Source organism: Phalangium opilio, unplaced genomic scaffold (genome assembly GCF_054372755.1).
Source record: "Phalangium opilio isolate 3A_F unplaced genomic scaffold, DU_Popi_V2 ptg000090l_1, whole genome shotgun sequence".
Classification (NCBI taxonomy): domain Eukaryota; kingdom Metazoa; phylum Arthropoda; class Arachnida; order Opiliones; family Phalangiidae; genus Phalangium; species Phalangium opilio.
This window is the reverse complement of record NW_028324195.1, coordinates 2,795,514-2,814,705: the sequence shown is the minus strand read 5'-3', so window position 1 is coordinate 2,814,705 and position 19,192 is coordinate 2,795,514. Positions and strand designations below refer to the sequence as shown.

General features: G+C 38.3%; 3 protein-coding genes across 3 annotated transcripts; 2 read left to right on the top strand and 1 right to left on the bottom strand.

Moving 5' to 3' along the window:
- Nucleotides 1-653: 653 nt before the first annotated feature.
- On the top strand, nucleotides 654-1,724 carry LOC149644991 (uncharacterized). The gene has a single exon (XM_089850393.1). The coding sequence runs from the start codon at nucleotides 654-656 to the stop codon at nucleotides 1,722-1,724; it is 1,071 nt and encodes a 356-aa protein (XP_089706519.1).
- Nucleotides 1,725-3,044: 1,320 nt separating this feature from the next.
- Nucleotides 3,045-4,342, top strand: LOC149644990 (uncharacterized protein F54H12.2-like). Its single transcript, XM_089850392.1, has 4 exons — nucleotides 3,045-3,724; nucleotides 3,840-3,923; nucleotides 4,043-4,045; nucleotides 4,096-4,342. The coding sequence occupies exons 1-4, from the start codon at nucleotides 3,045-3,047 to the stop codon at nucleotides 4,340-4,342; spliced, it is 1,014 nt and encodes a 337-aa protein (XP_089706518.1).
- A 915-nt stretch (nucleotides 4,343-5,257) lies between these two features.
- Nucleotides 5,258-7,672, bottom strand: LOC149644989 (uncharacterized). Its single transcript, XM_089850391.1, has 4 exons — nucleotides 7,552-7,672; nucleotides 6,856-6,916; nucleotides 6,502-6,791; nucleotides 5,258-5,724 (listed from the first exon to the last, which is right to left on the bottom strand). The coding sequence occupies exons 1-4, from the start codon at nucleotides 7,670-7,672 to the stop codon at nucleotides 5,258-5,260; spliced, it is 939 nt and encodes a 312-aa protein (XP_089706517.1).
- Nucleotides 7,673-19,192: the final 11,520 nt, after the last annotated feature.

Here is a 19,192-nt window from a genome sequence, read left to right as displayed (position 1 = left end):
AAAACCGGAATTGGAGTCCTGAAATCGTCTCTTCGGTTCCTTCCTATAGCGCAGCTGATTGTTTGAACTTGTACAAATGGATTGACCGTATATCAAAAATAAGATGGACACACGCGGGAGAGTTAATATATGAGAACCGTAAAATCATCGGTTCAAATATAATTGATTTATTAGCTTATACTGCGACGAGTTCTAAAAAACGGTCGTCCGTCATTGGCGCCCCACAGTTTTACCAACTTTTGTATACGGTTAATGTACCAAGATCATTAATTAAAATTAGAAAAACAGACCTACCCCCGCCTGAAAAAAGTGAAGCGAAGAAAGAAAAAGTGGAGAAAGAAGAAGAAGTGAAGGGGGATTATTATTTCCCCGCTCAGACTGGTGAAGGTTTCGGAAATTGGATAAACTTGTAGCACTTGTTGTTAATAAAATACGATTCATTTACATTCCACGTTTCATTCATTTTAAGTATTCCGATATGGAAGGTTGCGATAATCAGGTGGGTACTTTTGGGGTGTTAGCCAACCTAGAAGACACATTTTTTAAATCTCCTAAAATTTTAACTGTGGTTTTAGTAATTGCCATATTCCAAATTATAGAGGTTAGCGATTTTCTCTTCAGGCATTATCATAGTGTAACCAACTGCACCCTTAATGGATAGACTGAAAGAGATTTATTCTAATGTTTCTGACCCGGGTTCATATGGAAGTGTTCTCGGATTATACCGAGCGGCTAAAGAGGCTGGGTTAAAGGTTACGGTAAAAGACGTAGAGACATTTTTAAAAACCCAAGATACGTATACATTACACAAGAATGCTAGAAAAAACTTTAAGAGAAATAGGACAATAGTTTATGGGATCGATGAGCAGTGGCAGATTGATTTAGCTGATTTGAAGAACCTAACTCGTCACAATAAAGCGTTCAGATACCTCCTGTGCTGCATTGACGTTTTCAGTAAATACGCCTTTGTGGTGGCTACCAAGGACAAGAAAGGACCAACCATCCTTAAGGCTTTTAAGGGTATTCTCGAGTCGGGTCGCTCGCCGAAGCGAGTGCAAAGTGACCACGGTAATGAGTTCATATGCAGGGATGTTCAGACGGAGTTGAAAAGAAGGGGGATTGGGTTCTTTGCCCCGGATTCCGAACAGAAGGCTACGATAGTTGAAAGGTTCAACAGAACTCTAAAAAGTCGCATGTATCGGTATTTCACGGAAAACAATACCTATAAGTACATTGACGCTCTTAAAGACATGGTTCAAGCTTATAATAACAATTATCATCGATCCATAAAGTGTAAACCTGTTGAAGTCACACCCGAAACATCGAAACGGGTATGGGAAAACCTTTACGGCGATATAGACTTTTCCCCACCATTAAAGTATCCTTTCGATATTGGTGACGTAGTTCGGATAAGCAAACATAAGAATATTTTCGAGAAGAGTTACTTGCCCACGTGGTCGGAAGAACTTTTCAAAGTGGTGGAGAGATTACCTCGTAGTCCACCGGTGTATAAGATCCGGGATTTGAATTCGGAACCGATTACTGGTATTTTTTACAAGGAGCAATTACAGAAAGTGGGCAAAGACCTAAATTCTAGTGCGTTTAAAATAGAAAAGATCCTGAGGAAACGCCGCAGACCTGACGGAACGCTGGAGAAGTTAGTACGTTGGAAAGGATACTCTCCGTCTTTTGACAGTTGGGTTCAGGAAATAGATATAGTATGAGCTTTTACATCACTTTACCTTCCGACTCGTCGATGAGGTATTTTCCCGGCAATACGAGAAGTAAATTCAGGGCATACCTCCCTGAACCCGTAAAATTGGAAGGATTTTACGAAGTAGGCTTAGCGGAAATTAGCTACCCGCACACTTGGGATAATTTGAGTAAGACATGCTCGCTTATACTCGTGAGTAATGGTAAAGTGGTATATTCCACAATTATAGAGTTACCCGCTGGATATTATGGTATTATCCAGGACCTTATCGAGCAACTTAACTACGTCGAGGATGGTGTGTCAAACGAAACTACACGTAAACCCTCCACCCGTGTCAAGTATTCCTTTAGTTACATAAAACGCATACGACGAGTACAAATTTCAATCAAAGAGGATTATTGTTAACTATACCGGGGGAGTTAGCCGTTATTCTTGGATTTTCGAAAGATTCCACGGAATCCACGACTTTTGCTCAGTCTACAATAGCTACGTACCCCTTTGACCTCGACGTCGGAGTTCATTCACTCTTTGTTTATAGCGACGTGGTCGAGTCTAGACCCGTGGGAGATGTACACATACCTCTACTAAGAATCGTTAGCGTACAGGGTAATGACGGAGAAACAGTGGACAAGGATTTTCCTAGTCCACACTACCTCCCCCTCGCCTGCAATACTTTCCAGTCAATTGAAATTAACATAATGAGTGAGCTTGGCACACCCATAGATTTCGTGAGAGGAAGAGTTCACGTTACTCTACACTTTAGACCCCGTAGAATGTGGTCACCATTATAAATTAGAAGGTAAAACAGACTCTCGTGTCATTTACACTTGAAGTTTTAGATGAAGAACGTCGTCAAATCAAATATGTCTTTTAATCAATCGGACTACGATCAACACTTTTTAAACCAGATCGGACATGGCGGGGAATTTGATTATTATAAACACTTTCATTCCCAAATTGGTAATTCTTTAGCGGTATACAGGGGACTTCCGGTGCAACACGGATTGGGAAACTTCATTTCATCGGCCTTCCGCCGGGCTATACCTCTACTCAAAAGAGGTGCCAGTTACCTCGGTAAAAAGTTTCTGAACACAGGTGCAAAGGTTGTGACTGACGTAGCTAGCGGGATTCCCTTAAAAGCATCGGTCAAGTCTCATGGAAAAGCCGCGGCTAAAGACGTAGCCCTTAGTGCGGCGGAAGAAATAAGAAAAATGACGGGGAATGGTAATAAAAGGAAACGCAAGTCTAGATCACTCGTCAGTTCAGTCGTGACAAGAAAGAGGAAAGCAACGTCCTTTAAACGACCTGATATTTTTACCTAAAAAATATAATGACACACGTCCATCCCGGTTCGCATGGGTCAATCAGTAGCGAAGTTGAACTTTTCGACGTACCCCTTACCAATACCAGTATTCTGAGTGGAGAATGGATCGAATACAGCCCCATCTCTAACATTAACGAAAATTCGACAATCACGTTCACCGTGGCTGGCAGTTCCGACGCGTATTTGGACTTGTCCAAGACTTTACTACATATTCAAGTTAGGATTGTAGACCCGTCAGATGGAAAAACAATCCCAGCAGCTGCGGACAAAGTTGGACCAGTAAATAACTTCGTGCATAGTCTTTTCAGTGAAGTACACCTTTCGGCTCAAGAGAGATCCGTTACACCATCACCGAAAAACTACCCTTACAAGGCCATGTTTCAAACGGCGGTGACGTTCGGAGGACCTGCCAAAACCAGTTTTCTTACTAGTTCCATGTTTTGCAAAGACACTGCTGGGAAATTTGACGTGTTGGTCGATAACGAAGGGTTTAAAACAAGGGCGGCTTTCGCTAGAAAAGGGACAATAGATATGGTAGGAACTGTACACTTGGATCATTGTCAACAACCCCGATACTTCCCAAATTTAACGGATCTCAAATTCAGGTTTGTTAAAAGTCCAAACGAATTTTGCGTGCAGGCAGCCGGTGCAGTTAAATGGAAAGTAGTTTACGAGGTAGCATCCTTGTATGTTCGTAAAGTAAAATTACCAAGTGTTAATCGCTCACGCTAAATGTCTGGAACTGACAACTATGAAATGCCCGATTATTCGTACGGAATGCAACACTTTCTCAATTAACAGTGGTACAAAAATATGCGTTAGAGATAATTTATTCAAGGGTCAACTACCCAAAAGAGTTCTTTTCGCTCTTGTAGATCAAAATACGTATTTGGGTGATTGTGGAAAGTCTCCTTTCAATTTTCAACCTTTTGATTTAAATCATATTGCGCTGTACCTCGACGGAGCGAGTGTTCCGCATAAGCCCCTTACCCCAAACTTTTCAGGTGGTCAGTATATGAGATCTTATACCAATCTCTTTACCCAAACCTCTCAATAGTTATTGGACGAGGGGAACTATTTCACGAGAGGAATTCCCCAATGGGAATTGCATATTCGCTTTTGATTTAAGCCCCGACCTTAAAAGTTCGACCTCTCAATTTCAGTTGATAAGGAATGGTAATCTACGATTGGAATTAAAATTCGCCAAAGACTTGCCCCAGACTATCACAGTTTTATATTACTCTGAGTTTCAGAATTTGGTTGAGATTGATAAGAATAGAACTGTCATATACGATTACAACTAGAAGATTATGGACACTATACAAATAACTAGAATTAAGGAAAGGGATAAATTCACCAAGGATCTTTTTCGCCGCGGATATGTTACTTAAAACTGTGAAATCTTTCCCTTCCCTATATATCGTGAATACGGGAATGTCGGATACCAACGGAGAACATTGGACCGTTATCTACTTTTCTAGTAACAAAAATACAGAGTTCTTTGATAGTTTTGGAAACCCACCGGACATGTTTCAATTCAACGATTTCGTAGAAAGAAATAGTGTTACCGTAACTTTTAATTCAAAACAATTTCAAGGAAATACCAGTAGGACATGCGGCGGGTACTGTATTTATTTTTCTTTGTATAGATGTAGAGGTATTAAAATGTATGATATTTGCTTAAAATTTGTGAAAGATAAGAATTTGAATGATATCGGAATTTATGTACAAGAGATTTTCAATAAAGTTTTTTTAAATTTAAATGTGTGTTTTTCTTGTTCAAATCGCGCGCGAATTTATTCCTACACACGTGCGCGGGAATTTTCTTACACATGCGCATGCGCGGCCGGTCCTCGGGCTGGGGGTCTGCCCTCCCTCCTAGAATGAATTAATGTTGCCTAAGTTGTATGAAGTAAGTGAAAGAGAGAATTGGTATTTAAATATAAATTTTTATTGAGAATGAGAAACCTTAAACTTGAGGCTTAAAACTCATTTGCGGGAGAGGGTAAAAACAAAACTTAAAACTATACATTCTACTTGAACATAAAATTATTTAAACTTAAAACTATACATTATTGAAACTAAAAAACTATTTATTATTGAAACTTAAAAACTATACATTATTGAAACTGAAAAACTATACATTAAATTATTTAAATTATAAAAAAACTAAACATTAAATTATATAAACCTAAAAACTATTCATTAACTAACAATTATTAAACATCTTTAATTTTAAAATGACCGTGCGAGTACGTCGATATTCCATCGATGATGAACCTCTTATCATCGCAAGGGTTCAGCGCTAATTTCCTCTGCGTAACGGAATAGAGTTGATGTTTTACGCTTACGATCCGCTTCATCTCCTCGATGGTAAGCTCCCGCTCTAGGAGACATTCCTTGTATTGGGCATGTCGGATCTTCTTTTGGACAACGCGACGACAGACACCCTTCGCCGTCTTCTTTTCACCCTTTGCCGACAGGATACTGTACATTTTCGGCCGCAAGCCGCAGAACTCCTGGATCAAAATGCCATTGAGTTCATCTTTGAACTTCCCAAGCACCTTCTTGTTTTCATCACTGAAGAGTGGATGATCCTTAGGGTAGCCGGAAAAGTCATACATCTCCTTGTTTTGGGCAAAGTCGCGGGGAAGGTCTTCCGTGAAAATTTGATAGGTGAGACTGTCTGTAATTATACATAGAAAAAATAACATTGGATTAGTTTTAAAATCAAGTAAAGGTTTTTTATCTATATCTATATAAATCAAAGTCCTGACTGACTGACTGACTGACTGACTGACAGACTGACAGATAATCAACGCCCAGCCCAAACCGCTTGCCCTAGAAGGCTGAAAATTTGCAGGAACGTTACTCATAAGTAGTAGGCGCGTACTAAGAAAGATTTTTCCAATCCGCCGCCATCTTAAAAAATGGCGCCCAGAAATGTAAAAAATCTTCTCTATGCAATTAAGTACGCGCGTTTCAACCGATTTCACAAATATTTAGTACACTGGTTTGCTTTAACCTTAAGACGGGGTGAATGGTCTTTCGGGTTCGATTTTTCGCCATCTTTTAAAATGGCGCCCAGAAATGTAAAAAATAATCTCTATGCAATAAAGTCCGCGCGTTCCAACCGATTTCACAAATATTTAGTACAATGGTTTCCTTTAACCTATAGACGGGCTGGATGGTATTTTGGGTTCGATTTGTTGCCATCTTTTTAAATGGTGGCCAAAAACTTAAAAACCCTTAATGTCCGCCTGAAAAGTAATAAAAAATATCCCGACGGGCTGACGGACTGTGCCGAGTGCCTTCGCTTCTAGGGTGCCACAAAAATATTAGTCATCAGTAAAATCTACACATTCTTTATATCATTTTAGATGGAAGTTCTTATTACACGCGAGCGACGCCGCGGGTAACGGCTAGTATATATATATAAATCTATAGTAAACGATTAAAATACCTGTATCCGTGATATGAAGTTTGACATCGCTGCCATATCTAGCCTGCATGGTGTTGTAATGGAAGTCATACATTACTAACTTTGACAAGTCCAATATTGCAAAGCCAGTGTAGATGGGGCGGTCCAACTTGAGAGATTTCTTCAGCCGATGGATTCCAACCAGCTCGTTCCTGAAGATGGTGAATCTCTGGAATGTAGGGGAACTGGACTTCTTGATGGCCTGTTCCCGGGTCTGTACAAGGTCGAAGTTGATTCGGTTGTGAAGGTTCTCCATCGTCTTGCCGAAAACGCTGTTAAAAGATAATAATTAATTTACGTGTACAATAATAACTTGAGGGTTAGGCGGGTTCATACCTATTATTAGCTAGCTTGAAGAAATCCTTTTCAAAGTCGTTGGTCGCCTGCTTCCTCTTTTCTGTATTAAATTCAATAAAAGGTTTTAACCATGCGCCCTGCTCGAATGTGAGGATCCTATGGATTTTTCCTAATTTCATCCCCTTAGCTAGGTAAAACTTGAGGTTTCGGTAGTGAAGAACATATTTCTCCCTGTTATAAAGCGAGGGTAATAATTTTGGGAGACTATCCTTAACTTTAATTTTGAGCTTATGCAATTGTTCCACCGAAAACGGGGAAAGCTCGTCCACGCTAATAACACGTGCTTCGGGGGCTAGGGGAAGGCAGTTATGTTCCTCGTGCAAACTTTCCAGGTACTCAAGATCTACCTCTAGAATAAACCCCTGGGAATCATCATCTGGGTGATTCAAAATAATTTCACGGGTGAAATCCTGACAGGGTTGAATCCATCGAAAACCACTCATCGGTAGGTGGTGACACATTACAGTACCGTAAAGGTTATTACAGTCTAGGTAGGTAATGTAAGAGCTACGTTTTGCTGGGTCGAATGTTTCGGGAAGATCCTTATTATTAGCTATTGCCAACCTATGTGTAATTAAAGAAACACCCCCTCTTATCGCCTTCTCAATAAAAAGATGCATATCAGGGTCTAATAAAAGTTCCAATCTTTCTCGGGTCATGCATAGCGCACTTTGCCAAGCAAAGCCGGGCCTGTATATGCGTGCGCACAATCTAACTTATAATATTCTAAACACATGGTCCTGAAACTCTCGAAAACATCCGCTAGGAGCAAAACGTCGGTCGTAACATAAGTCATGATACTCGCCCAGATTAGCGATTTGGAATTTCTTCCAAACTGTTTGAGCCTGGGAATAATCCGCATCACTAATCTCCTCGTCCGTCAGGTATTGAAAAAGCCATCCTTAGTGGTAGCTCCGTCTCGTCGAATTTCGTCTGGCAGTCAAAGTAGTCGTGTGGGTAGACCTGTTTCCTCAGTAGATGTGGTACTTCCTCGGCGTTGAACACAGAGTTTAAACATTTAAACTTGTCAGCTCCTCCTCTGGCCAGATTTGCCACGAGTGTCTCCAGCGATGCAGGCATGAACCTAATTGAGTCTAAAAACCTTAGATTACCAAGAGAAAATGAAATATAAGTTTCCGAATTTGTAGGAATGCACTTAATCTCCTGATCTTTAACCAACCCTATCTTATTCATTATTAGATGGGCGTCGTAACGAGAGAGATTGTGCATAAAGACCGGAACGAAATTCCTGCTCCTCAGCTTCAGGTTACACGAATTATGAGCGGCTCCCCTGTAGGCTCCGGTAGTATGATCATGGTCAAGTACTTTACAATCATTTACGGTAAAGGGTTCGTTACATAGGTAGCAGTCTTGGGCCGAGGCAAACTGCGCCTTATCTAAGTTTGATAAATTCATGGGGGTGTTAACTTTAATTTTACCCTGAATAATTGCATCTTCACGCAAAAGGTTTTCTAAAAACCTTTCCGTGGCATCTACCCCACGATAAGTAACCGGTTTGGACACTGAACCATCGTGACCAACAATCACATAGCTGAACCCACAGGAGATATGCTGCGAAGTTTTCGTGGTTGGAGAGAGTTCACTGTCGGCGTCACATCGATGAACTTTGCGAAGAATCGACTCGAAGTCAGCGTAGATGACGTATTTAACCTGTGGGAATAGACAAAACATGTTATCAGTGATAATGTACTCTATAATGATAACCGAACTATCTCCCCCTCTCTCATGTATCTAATCTTAGCGTTGTCCCCTTTCCCCCTCCCAATGATAAATAATAATAGTTTTAGCTTAGCTTTTGTTGCCAGGCAACGTTTTTGAATTCCAGAATGGGTTCCTTCACCGGCATCTCGATTTTCTGGGGTCCGTGTAGGCTGCACTCCTTGATGTGGTCCTTGTAGTTTGCCTACGAGTTCACACCGGAGAAACGATGTAGGCAATAACGTCAGAAATAGTTCCTGTTCTTTTGTTCGGTGAACGTTCTTGCAAGAAGTCGGGTCATGCTGCGTTTCAATAAATGATTGTGAAAAATTGTATTATGTTAACTGCAATAAGAATACAAACTTTTATTGATTTACGTTTTTTGAAGTATCATTATAAATAAATGTCTGATTGAGCTAAAGTTATGGTCCCCTATATATATATATGTTTCTGCTTCGTGCAGATTTTGAAAATGTAAAGCAGTTTCTTAACATTCTTAATTAAAATGAAGACTGAAGGAACAGATATTAATCAAAAATGTCTTGATTAGAATCAAGACCTAAAAATTATCGATAAGGCTGAGGTTATCACTTGTCTGAAGGATCAGATATTAATTTTTCTTTTTAATTGAAACTTAAATGCATGCTTAAGAAAAAACAACGTTCCATTACCGTTTTCCGTTGAAATAAATTATTTTACTGATAATCAATTTCAAAAATTTACTTATCTCGGCTTTTCGACCACAATTCCATTCCCCGAAAACATTTTATCATTACATTAATTACTTTTGGGAGATAACGTGTCAAAATAACCTATAAAACAATAAAAAACTGTAATAGCGGTCTGTTAAGCCATGACAACAACCTTTTAAAAGTTAGAATAACTATATAACCCATTCGAGACTAACAGGACCTGAGCAAACTATAGCTTAACCTGCTACTAGTACGAAGAGGGAGAATTGATGTAAACTGGAGTTGAAATTTCATCATGTGCGACCTGCGGCCCAAAAACTCTCCCATAGTCCCAGTGTGTGTAGAACATAATGTTTTTCGCTGTTATCTGCTAAAATCAATCTTTCTAGGTAGTGCCGCCTCCTCATTTGAATATTTCATGGTATAATAAGGTTTGAACGAACAAAATTCTAGATTACTATTTTCACTACCATGTCCCTCTGCTACCTTGAAGCAAAATTTCCTCTCTTTTTGCTGCTCATTACCGGTGCCATTCCCTTGACTTTCAGTTCGTTATAACTACTATCATGAGTTTATTTATTTCAAACCAAAATATAAAAAAATGGATTCTTTTTCCATTTGTGCTACTTAGAATTATAAATGTATATAACGTTATGCAGTGCCGAATCAAATACTCTCTAACCATTGTTAGAAATTAGAGAGAGAAATTGGGCAGTAACACTGATCATGCCCTGAACTATGAGAAAGAACAGTACGACGGTTGACTAAAGTACACTTGATATTACATCATTTTGCAAAACCGCGAGTAAAAATCTTGCTGTCCCTATTGAATTTGGCGCCATTGGTTTTAGAATAATTAAAATGTTCCACTGCGAAGCGTGCCGGTCACGAATGGGGATGTAACGTCTTTAGGAACCTTTTAAACGCAAAACCATACACGTACTCTCCCAAAAGTAATTAATGTAATGATAAAATGTTTTCGGGGAATGGAATTGTGGTCGAAAAGCCGAGATAAGTAAATTTTTGAAATTGATTACCAGTAAAATAATTTATTTCAACGGAAAACGGTAATGGAACGTTGTTTTTTCTTAAGCATGCATTTAAGTTTCAATTAAAAAGAAAAATTAATATCTGATCCTTCAGACAAGTGATAACCTCAGTCTTATCGATACTTTTTAGGTCTTGATTCTAATCAAGACATTTTTGATTAATCATCGTTTGGTTTTAGGATATACGCGGCGATCAGCTAGGGTTACGAGAAACGTCTAGCCTCCCTAAGGTGGGATCGCCACCAAAGGTTTTCTCAATTGCGCTTTTTCCTTACTATTATAATGGAAACGAATCGTATATATACCCCAAAATTTGAGGAAAGCGGGCTAGAGGGGTACCCTTCACTTTAAACGTCAATATTAGCAAAGTTTGAGATGATAATAGGTATAACTTTATTTTAAACGATTTAACTATTATTAATGATAATAATTGAAGATTAAAATAATTAAAAATAATTATATTTAGTTAAATATTAATGATAAACCTCTCGTGCAAAGGGAGAGATTAAATAATTGCCTCCTATATCTACCAAGGCCCGTGCATGCGATATATTTATTTCATTGCCTCCTATGTCTATCAAGGCCCGTGCATTGCGATATATTTTTCAAAACAACAACAAAATGGGAAGCTCATCTCAGAAACATATAGCGATTTTACTGACTGCATTAGAGCACTCTAAGTGCACTCTCGGCGCGTTTTCGTCCGCCACTGGGAACACGAGTGCAACACTCGCCCAGAATCGCGTTTTCCACTGACCCCAAAAACTGCCCGAGAATTGCTCTTTCGTGCTCCGAAAAATTCGACGGAGCGACGGTGCTCGAGGATGACGTAATAAAATTAAAATCGCGGACCACGCGGTATCTCATAGAAGACAGGCACTCGCTTATGCTTATGCATTTCTGGAATCATCTTCTCAAAGTTCTGAAGATGAAGAATACGAGGTTTTTTACTTTAAAGATATTACGCCTCGTCCTAAAACCAATAATTATATCAGAGACGTTGTTAATCATTACTCAAAATAGATTTTTTGTAAATTAATTGAAATGTTAATTCTATTAATTGGTTTCAGCCCATTTGCGTCAAGATATACACACTTTATTTTAATTTCGTCTCCGGCGCCAATTTTGATTATTCAGAGCGCGCTCGGACCTCTCGATCGTGTTCCAGTGACGAAACTATACTCTCCAAAACTCGCTGAGGGCAGTTACGTCATCCTAACGCTGATAGCACTCTTTGGAGCAGTCAGTGGAAATCGCTAATAATAATTTCTTTTCTTTGTATATGAAATGAAAATATGCATAATATTGCGCTCCTTTAATGGTATGAATCCTTGCCTGTCTATTAATATTTTACGTAGGAGTAATACGTTTTTAGCGAAGTCTAGAGAGAATAAACATAAGCGAGATTGTTTCGGAAAAAAAAATACTGCTTCCACTAATGGGTTTATACTCCTTGTTACTGTTGAACCTGACCAGTTCCTTCTTTGTAGCCACCAAATACCATAAACTATCTAAATATATAACATAACCCAACCTAACCTAACCAAACCAAATCTAACCAAACCTGACCTAACCTGACCAAACCAAACCTGACCTAACCTGACCAAACCAAACCTGACCAAACCAAACCTTTAATATGAAGGGTAAAACATAGAAAAACATGGAAAATATATATTTTTATTAATTTCCGCACCTTAATTTTTTTACAAATTAACCTCGAATAAATGATATTTATTGAAGAAACTTTTGAATGCGCAAGCTAAAGTAAAGTTTAACCTTAACGTACCTCATTTTTTAATAATTTTATGCTTCTAATGCCGATTTATTCCGCTTTAAACAAAGCCCGCTCCGTAATTAACCCTTCCGGGCTAAGTAACAATGCGACGAGACTGTCAATTTTTAACGCGTTAATTTTCTTACTGTTGTTGTCGTGTCCAAAGCTAAACCGTTAACTTTGTGACGGCATCGCGCGAATCCCTCCAAATTTGTAGTAAACGACAAAAAAACATTACCACGCTCTAGGGTGCCCCCAAGCAGACCTTAAAGGAAGCTGATGCCGTTTTCCAAGGAGCACTATTTAAGGAGACGTAGCTGTATTTTAATTCACTAATAAGGAAACTTTCACTCTCTACCCAACAAAATTAGTCCATGGGAAACGGCATTAGTTTTTTCTTCGTATTTTAACAACCAATTCCTATGCAGTGTCATTTAAGGAGATCTAGGTGCGATGAAGGCATTATTAATTAAAATTAAAGCTATAAAGTTCAAAATAGCCATTTTTTAATTTTGCCAATAGTTTAAACTTTAAAATACTTTTAAACATCGTTTAAAAATTAATTTGATCTAAATTAGCCAAAGGGGGCGAATGTTTTAGAAAGGCATTCAAGAGGTTCAAATTGGCTTTTTAATCATGATAAGTGGTTTGTAATACATTATTGGAATTAATTTGGTCGTTAATTAAAAAAATTAAAAGTGGCCGAAGCTGAACTTAGTACAGAATTTTTTATTTTATTATTATTATTATTATTATTATTTTCCGTTATATTGTCGGCGTTTGTAGAGCGTTTGTCGTGGCACAATTGTTAGGATAAACGTAATGATTGATTTTGATTAAAATTAGTATAGTTTTTGAGACTTTCCTATAATAAATATTAAAGCCATCGAAGTTTAAGATTTTTAAAATTTTGACTTTAGTTGTTTTTAGGTTGTCGAAGGGTATAAAACCAAGTTTTTCTCATAAATTACAATTATTAAAATCACCCTTAGACACCCGCTTAGTGTGAGATATTTTTTCAACCAATAATCAAACCGGATCTTTCCGGCGGGTGACTCGAAAAATTCAGTATTTATTTGGCCTATTGTAAGAAATTTAATTTAATAAAATTTAAATAACTAATCAGGATAAAACGAATTATTAATTTTCTAGAAAAATTATGAAACGTTTCCAAACACTATAGTAATCCCGACTCTAATGGTCATTAAAGTAATTAATTAAATAGACTTTAATTTCTGTTCTCACCATTGAGTCACTTGTGTTTATTAGGGGGGAATACTTGAAAGGGGTTTACAGACATAAAAAGTGAAAGTGTTCTATCGGATGAAAACCTAGATGGCGCGAAGCGTCCACTCCCTTTATTAATTTTATCTGCTCTGTTGTTTATCTTTCCTTTAGCTAACTGCAAAAATCACTTCATCTACACTGTGTGTAGAGCATAGACAGACATACGAAGCCCACCCCTAATCCCACTCAATTAATAAATTGAGTCGGCATTGAATAAACCTACGCTTACTAAAGTTCTAAGATATTAAAAACTTCGTTATCATTCAAGTAACGATTTATTTTTCTAGAAATTTTCATAACTATCAAAATTGCCTATCAAAGATTAGTTCATAATGCTAATCTCTACGTTACTCAGGAATAATTTCTTCATTTTCATTTCTTGGAGGACCGCAGGGCAGGGTGGTACTCCATAGTCACAATGCCGCTTAACGTGGGATGATATTAAGGTTTGTTGTAATGAAAGTGACTTCAAGTTGATTAAATTCAATTAAAGTAAAATATGAAGTTCCGAGAGAAGTGCGGACATCTCTGAGGACCCTTAATGCGCTATCGGATCGAAAATACGGCTTTCTAAGTTAAAACACAGAAACCTTTGTTTCTCGCAGATGTCGATGAAAGTTTCAATATCGTGGTAAGCCACGCCAGACGTAACTTCACCCTTCCAATTCGTTTGAAAAATATAAATAGCGATTTGAAATCTTTGTTTTGGGTTTTGATACCAGCCGTTGGGGGCTGCAAATATCCGGGATTTGAAACGTGCCGTTGGGGGCTGCAAACATCCGGGATTTGAAACGTGCCGTTGGGGGCTGCAAAGATCTGGGATTTGAAACCTGCCGTTGGGCGCTCCAAAGATCTGGGATTTGAAACCTGCCGTTGTGGGCTGCAAATATCTGGGAATTGAAACCTGCCCTTGGGGGCTGCTATTATCTGGTATTTGAAACCTGCCCTTGGGGGCTGCTATTATCTGGTATTTGAAACCTGCCCTTGGGGGCTTCAAATATCTGGGATTTGAAACCTATCGTTTGGGGCTGCATATATCTGGGCCTTGAAACCTGTCGTTTGGTGCTGCAAATATCTTGGATTTGAAACCTGAAGTTGGGGGCTGCAAGTATCTGTGATTTGATAGCTGCCGTTGGGGGCTGCAGTATCTGGGATTTGATACCTGCCGTTGGGGGCTGCAAATATCCGGGATTTGAATCATGCCGTTGGGGGATTCAAATATCTAGGATTTGAAACGTGCTGTTGGGGCTGCAATTATCTGGGATTTGAAACGTGCCGTTGGGGTCTGCAATTATCCGCGATTTCAAACGAGTCGTTGGGGCTGCAAATATCCGGGATTTGATACCAGCCGTTGAGGGTTGCAAATATCCGGGATATGAAACGTGCCGTTGGGGGCTGCAAATATCTCGGATTTGAAACGTGCCGTTGGGGGCTGCAAATATCTCGGATTTGAAACGTGCCGTTGGGGGCTGCAAATATCTGGGATATGAAACCTGCCGTTGTGGGCTGCAAATATCTGGGAATTGAAACCTGCCCTTGGGGGCTGCTATTATCTGGTATTTGAAACCTGCCCTTGGGGGCTTCAAATATCTGGGATTTGAAACCTATCGTTTGGGGCTGCATATAGAGTGATGTGCATTTTTAGAATTTGGATTTGGTTTTTCACGGTTCGACACGCTCTTGACTCTACATTCTAATAGTTTAAATTTTAAAGTGTTATTTCGAAATTATTGTTTAAAATAAATGATTATGAAGATAATTCCTCCAAATTCTTACTAAACCTTTGAGCAGAAGTCTTTTTTCCCGTACTTATGCCAGCTTCTTCATCAATATTGATGATATCTCTTTCGGCACTCGAGATCAATGCGTTCTAAACATTTGGATTTGGTTCTTCTATAATTTAATTAATAGGAATGAGCTTTTTGAAGCTGAAATCAAACTATATACTCGGTTTCAGTCGGCATTGCGGAGTACTAGATAATATATTCATTATTAAAAAACCGTTTTCACAAACGGAAAAAACCTGATATATACTACATCGTTGATTTTGGGTCGCCACTCACTGTTCTTGTCACGGCTTCTAAGGGACAGATATTATAATTTATTCTAACCGTTTCATATAACACCACCATTTATTAAAGCGGTAAAATTACGTCATGACAATTAATATCGCATGTCAGGACAGCATCAACTATTAAAGCGGTAATATTACGTCATGACGATTAATTTCACATGTCACAGCTAAAATTGTCGATTCTTATCAGGGGCGTCAACTTCATTATCTTAACACATTTTCTTTACTTTTTATTTCGGCTGACATTTTTGAAGCCAAAAATAAATTATTTTTACCATAACAACGAAGTTATGGTAAAAATGTCAGCCGAAATAAAAAGTAAAGAAAATGTGTTAAGATAATGAAGTTGACGCCCCTGATAAGAATCGACAATTTTAGCTGTGACATGTGAAATTAATCGTCATGACGTAATATTACCGCTTTAATAGTTGATGCTGTCCTGACATGCGATATTAATTGTCATGACGTAATTTTACCGCTTTAATAAATGGTGGTGTTATATGAAACGGTTAGAATAAATTATAATATCTGTCCCTTAGAAGCCGTGACAAGAACAGTGAGTGGCGACCCAAAATCAACGATGTAGTATATATCAGGTTTTTTCCGTTTGTGAAAACGGTTTTTTAATAATATGTGTCCCTTCCTTGAAAGGCTTGGTCTTACTGATAATGAAATATGAAATGATTAATTTCAAACTGAATGGATATTTAAAATACTTTTATAATGTATGGGAAGCAAGTTTTTATTTAAGCAGTAAGTTTTATTTTTTTTTATTTCAATAGTAGAAGGTAAACATCCTTGGGATTGGGTAAAGCCTATCGCGATAAGTTATTTTTGAATCGTTGTAAACTATCCAAGACGTTTTTTTTTCTTCTGACTTAACCGTTGCAATATACTGTGACATACGCTAGAGTGAGACCACCAAAGTCTCAATAAACGTATATATATCAGCCAGTAGAGGCAATAGAACCTCTGATCCCCCACCAGCACAAGGGTTTAAAACGAATTGTCGTTTATTCGCGTGAAGCCGTAGGGTTGCCATTTCTGCACCTCAGAAATACTTTCGTGGCTGCTTTTAGTAGCACAAGGGTTAAAAACGAATTGTCGTTTAGTCGCGTGAAGCCGTAGGGGTTGCCATTTGTGCACCTCAGAAATACTTAACTTAAAGGGGGCTGTTTGCAATACAAGGGTTAAAAATGAATTGGCGTTTATTCGCTTGAAGCCATAGGACTGCCATTTCTGGCGTCAAAATTATCTACTCTCCCGTTCAAAAGAGGGGCAACCGAGCCTCTGACCACCCACCGTGACATACGCTAGAGAGTACAGAGATACGTACATTTTAACTTCAGTGCCTTGGAGTTACGAGATTTTTGAACTCGAGTACGTCGTTAAAAGATCCCCCACCATGATAAGAGCTAGCTAGAGCCCACCCTCGAGAGAGAGTCGAGAATTACTTACGGCGTAAATCTTACGCGACCTACGGTCCTACGCTTTTAAGAGCACAAAAGTTAAAATCGAATTGTCGTTTATTCGCGTGAAGCCGTAGGGTTGCCATTTCTGCACCTCAAAAATCCTTACGCTAAGGGGTCCTGTTTGCGGAACAACGGTTAAAAACCAATTGGCGTTTATTCGCTTGAAGCCATAGGCCTGCCATTTCTGGCGTCAAAATTATCTACTCTCCCGTTCCAAAAATTTGCCCGTACAAAGGCAGGAAACTCGAACGACCCGTATATATCAGGCAGTCTGTCGACTGGCTTAAATACGAATCCGTTTTTCCGTTCCCTAAAATCCGTGTGAAACTGAGAATACACATTTTTATAATATTACTTGAGCTCTTCTGTGCCGTAGCATTTTCGTCACCATCAGAATCTGACAGATTACCGTACTCTGGCTCCAAAATTTCTTCTTGAAATTCTTCTTGAAATTTCATTTATATGATATACTAATCTTTGCTTTTCGTTCTGCCAAGATCTCATTCACGTAATTACTTGAATGAGATCTTGGTTCTGCTTATAAAGATCTTACCATTAGTTGAAACGGGGGGCTTCCGTTTTTTAATTTCAGAGTCGCTCTCATCTAAAATGTTATGCACGAGCACGATTATTGTCAATTTAATACAAAACTACATTATTTTGTTGTAAAACTATAGTTTTCACTTAATTCTAAGGGAGCGGTAGCTCCCTTAGATAAGGCCTGATGACGGCTTTAATGTATAAGGAAGGTTTTTGGATTGGTTTTAACTTTTTTCGTACTAGGTTTATTGTTTCGAAATTTTTCTACTGAACTAAAATCCGGGCCCTTAATATGTGGTAAAAATTTCAAGATGATCCACCTAATAGTTTATTTTATAAAGCATAAAGTTGCTAAGGGTGGTTTTCATTTCCATAAAATTAATCACAGATTTTGGCGAAAAACTAGAGAATCTCCATAGAAATAACATGGGAAAGTTTCCAAACTTACCCATTTTGTAACTACCCTTACAAAAATAACTATACGTTTGATAGATTTGAAAACGGTCTTAAATGAAAGCCCCATTTTTAAAGTGGGCGCCAATTTTTGTTTCATTAAGAAAAACAAAGTTCAAGTATTGTTTTTAATAGTTTTAAGTACCTGCTCCGAATTACGTGGTTTACCTTTAAACTGTGGAACTTAAGACTTTTTTGCTTGGGTTAAGTAATAAAGAAAGTCATTCTAGGACTTACGTCGTTTTACTGCGGATAATCAAATTGGTAGGGCAATTAGCTAGCTTAATTGTCATTATAACTATCGCGCGTCCAACTAATTTAGTTGCGAAGTACAGATTAAACTTAATTAAACAAAATAAGCAATCAAAGATAATTAAACAAAATAAGAAATTAAAGATAATTACCAATTACAGGTAAGTAAATTTTTACACGAGTCTAAACTATAACATCTGTTTGTGTACAAGTCTACGGAATCTCTTTAAGCGCAGACCTACAGAATATTTTTGTGCAAAGGAGTATAAAATCTCTTTGTGCAGAGGCCCCTGCAATCATTTCGTGCACAGACCTATGGAATATTGTTTTACACAGGTCTACGGAATGTTTTTGTGCAAATCTGCATGGAATCCTTTGTGCACAGGTCTATGGAATTTTTGGTTCATGGGTCTATGGTATATTTATGTGCACAAGTCTGAAGAATCATTATGTGCAAACAAGTCTGAAGAATCTTTATGTGCACACAAGTCTGAAGAATCTTTATGTGCACACAAGTCTGAATAATCTTTATGTGCACACAAGTCTGAAGAATCATGTGCACACACAAGTCTGAAGAATCATTATGTGCACACACAAGTCTGAAGAATCATTATGTGCACACACAAGTCTGAAGAATCATTATGTGCACACACAAGTCTGAAGAATCATTATGTGCACACACAAGTCTGAAGAATCTTTATGTGTCCAAGTGAAAAATCTTTATTTGCACAGGTCTACGACTTCTGTTTGTGCACAGGTCTACGACTTCTGTTTGTGCACAGGTCCACGACTTCTGTTTGTTCACAGGTCTACGACCTCTGTTTGTGTACAGGTCTATGGAATCTGATTTGCTCATTTCTATGACATCTCTTTTTGCGCAAGTCAATAACATTTGTTTATGCTCAAGTCTAAAACATCTGTTTGTAGTTGTACACAAGCTTAAAACATCTGTTTGTGCACAAGTCTAAAACATCTGTTTGTACACAAGACTAAAACATCTGTTT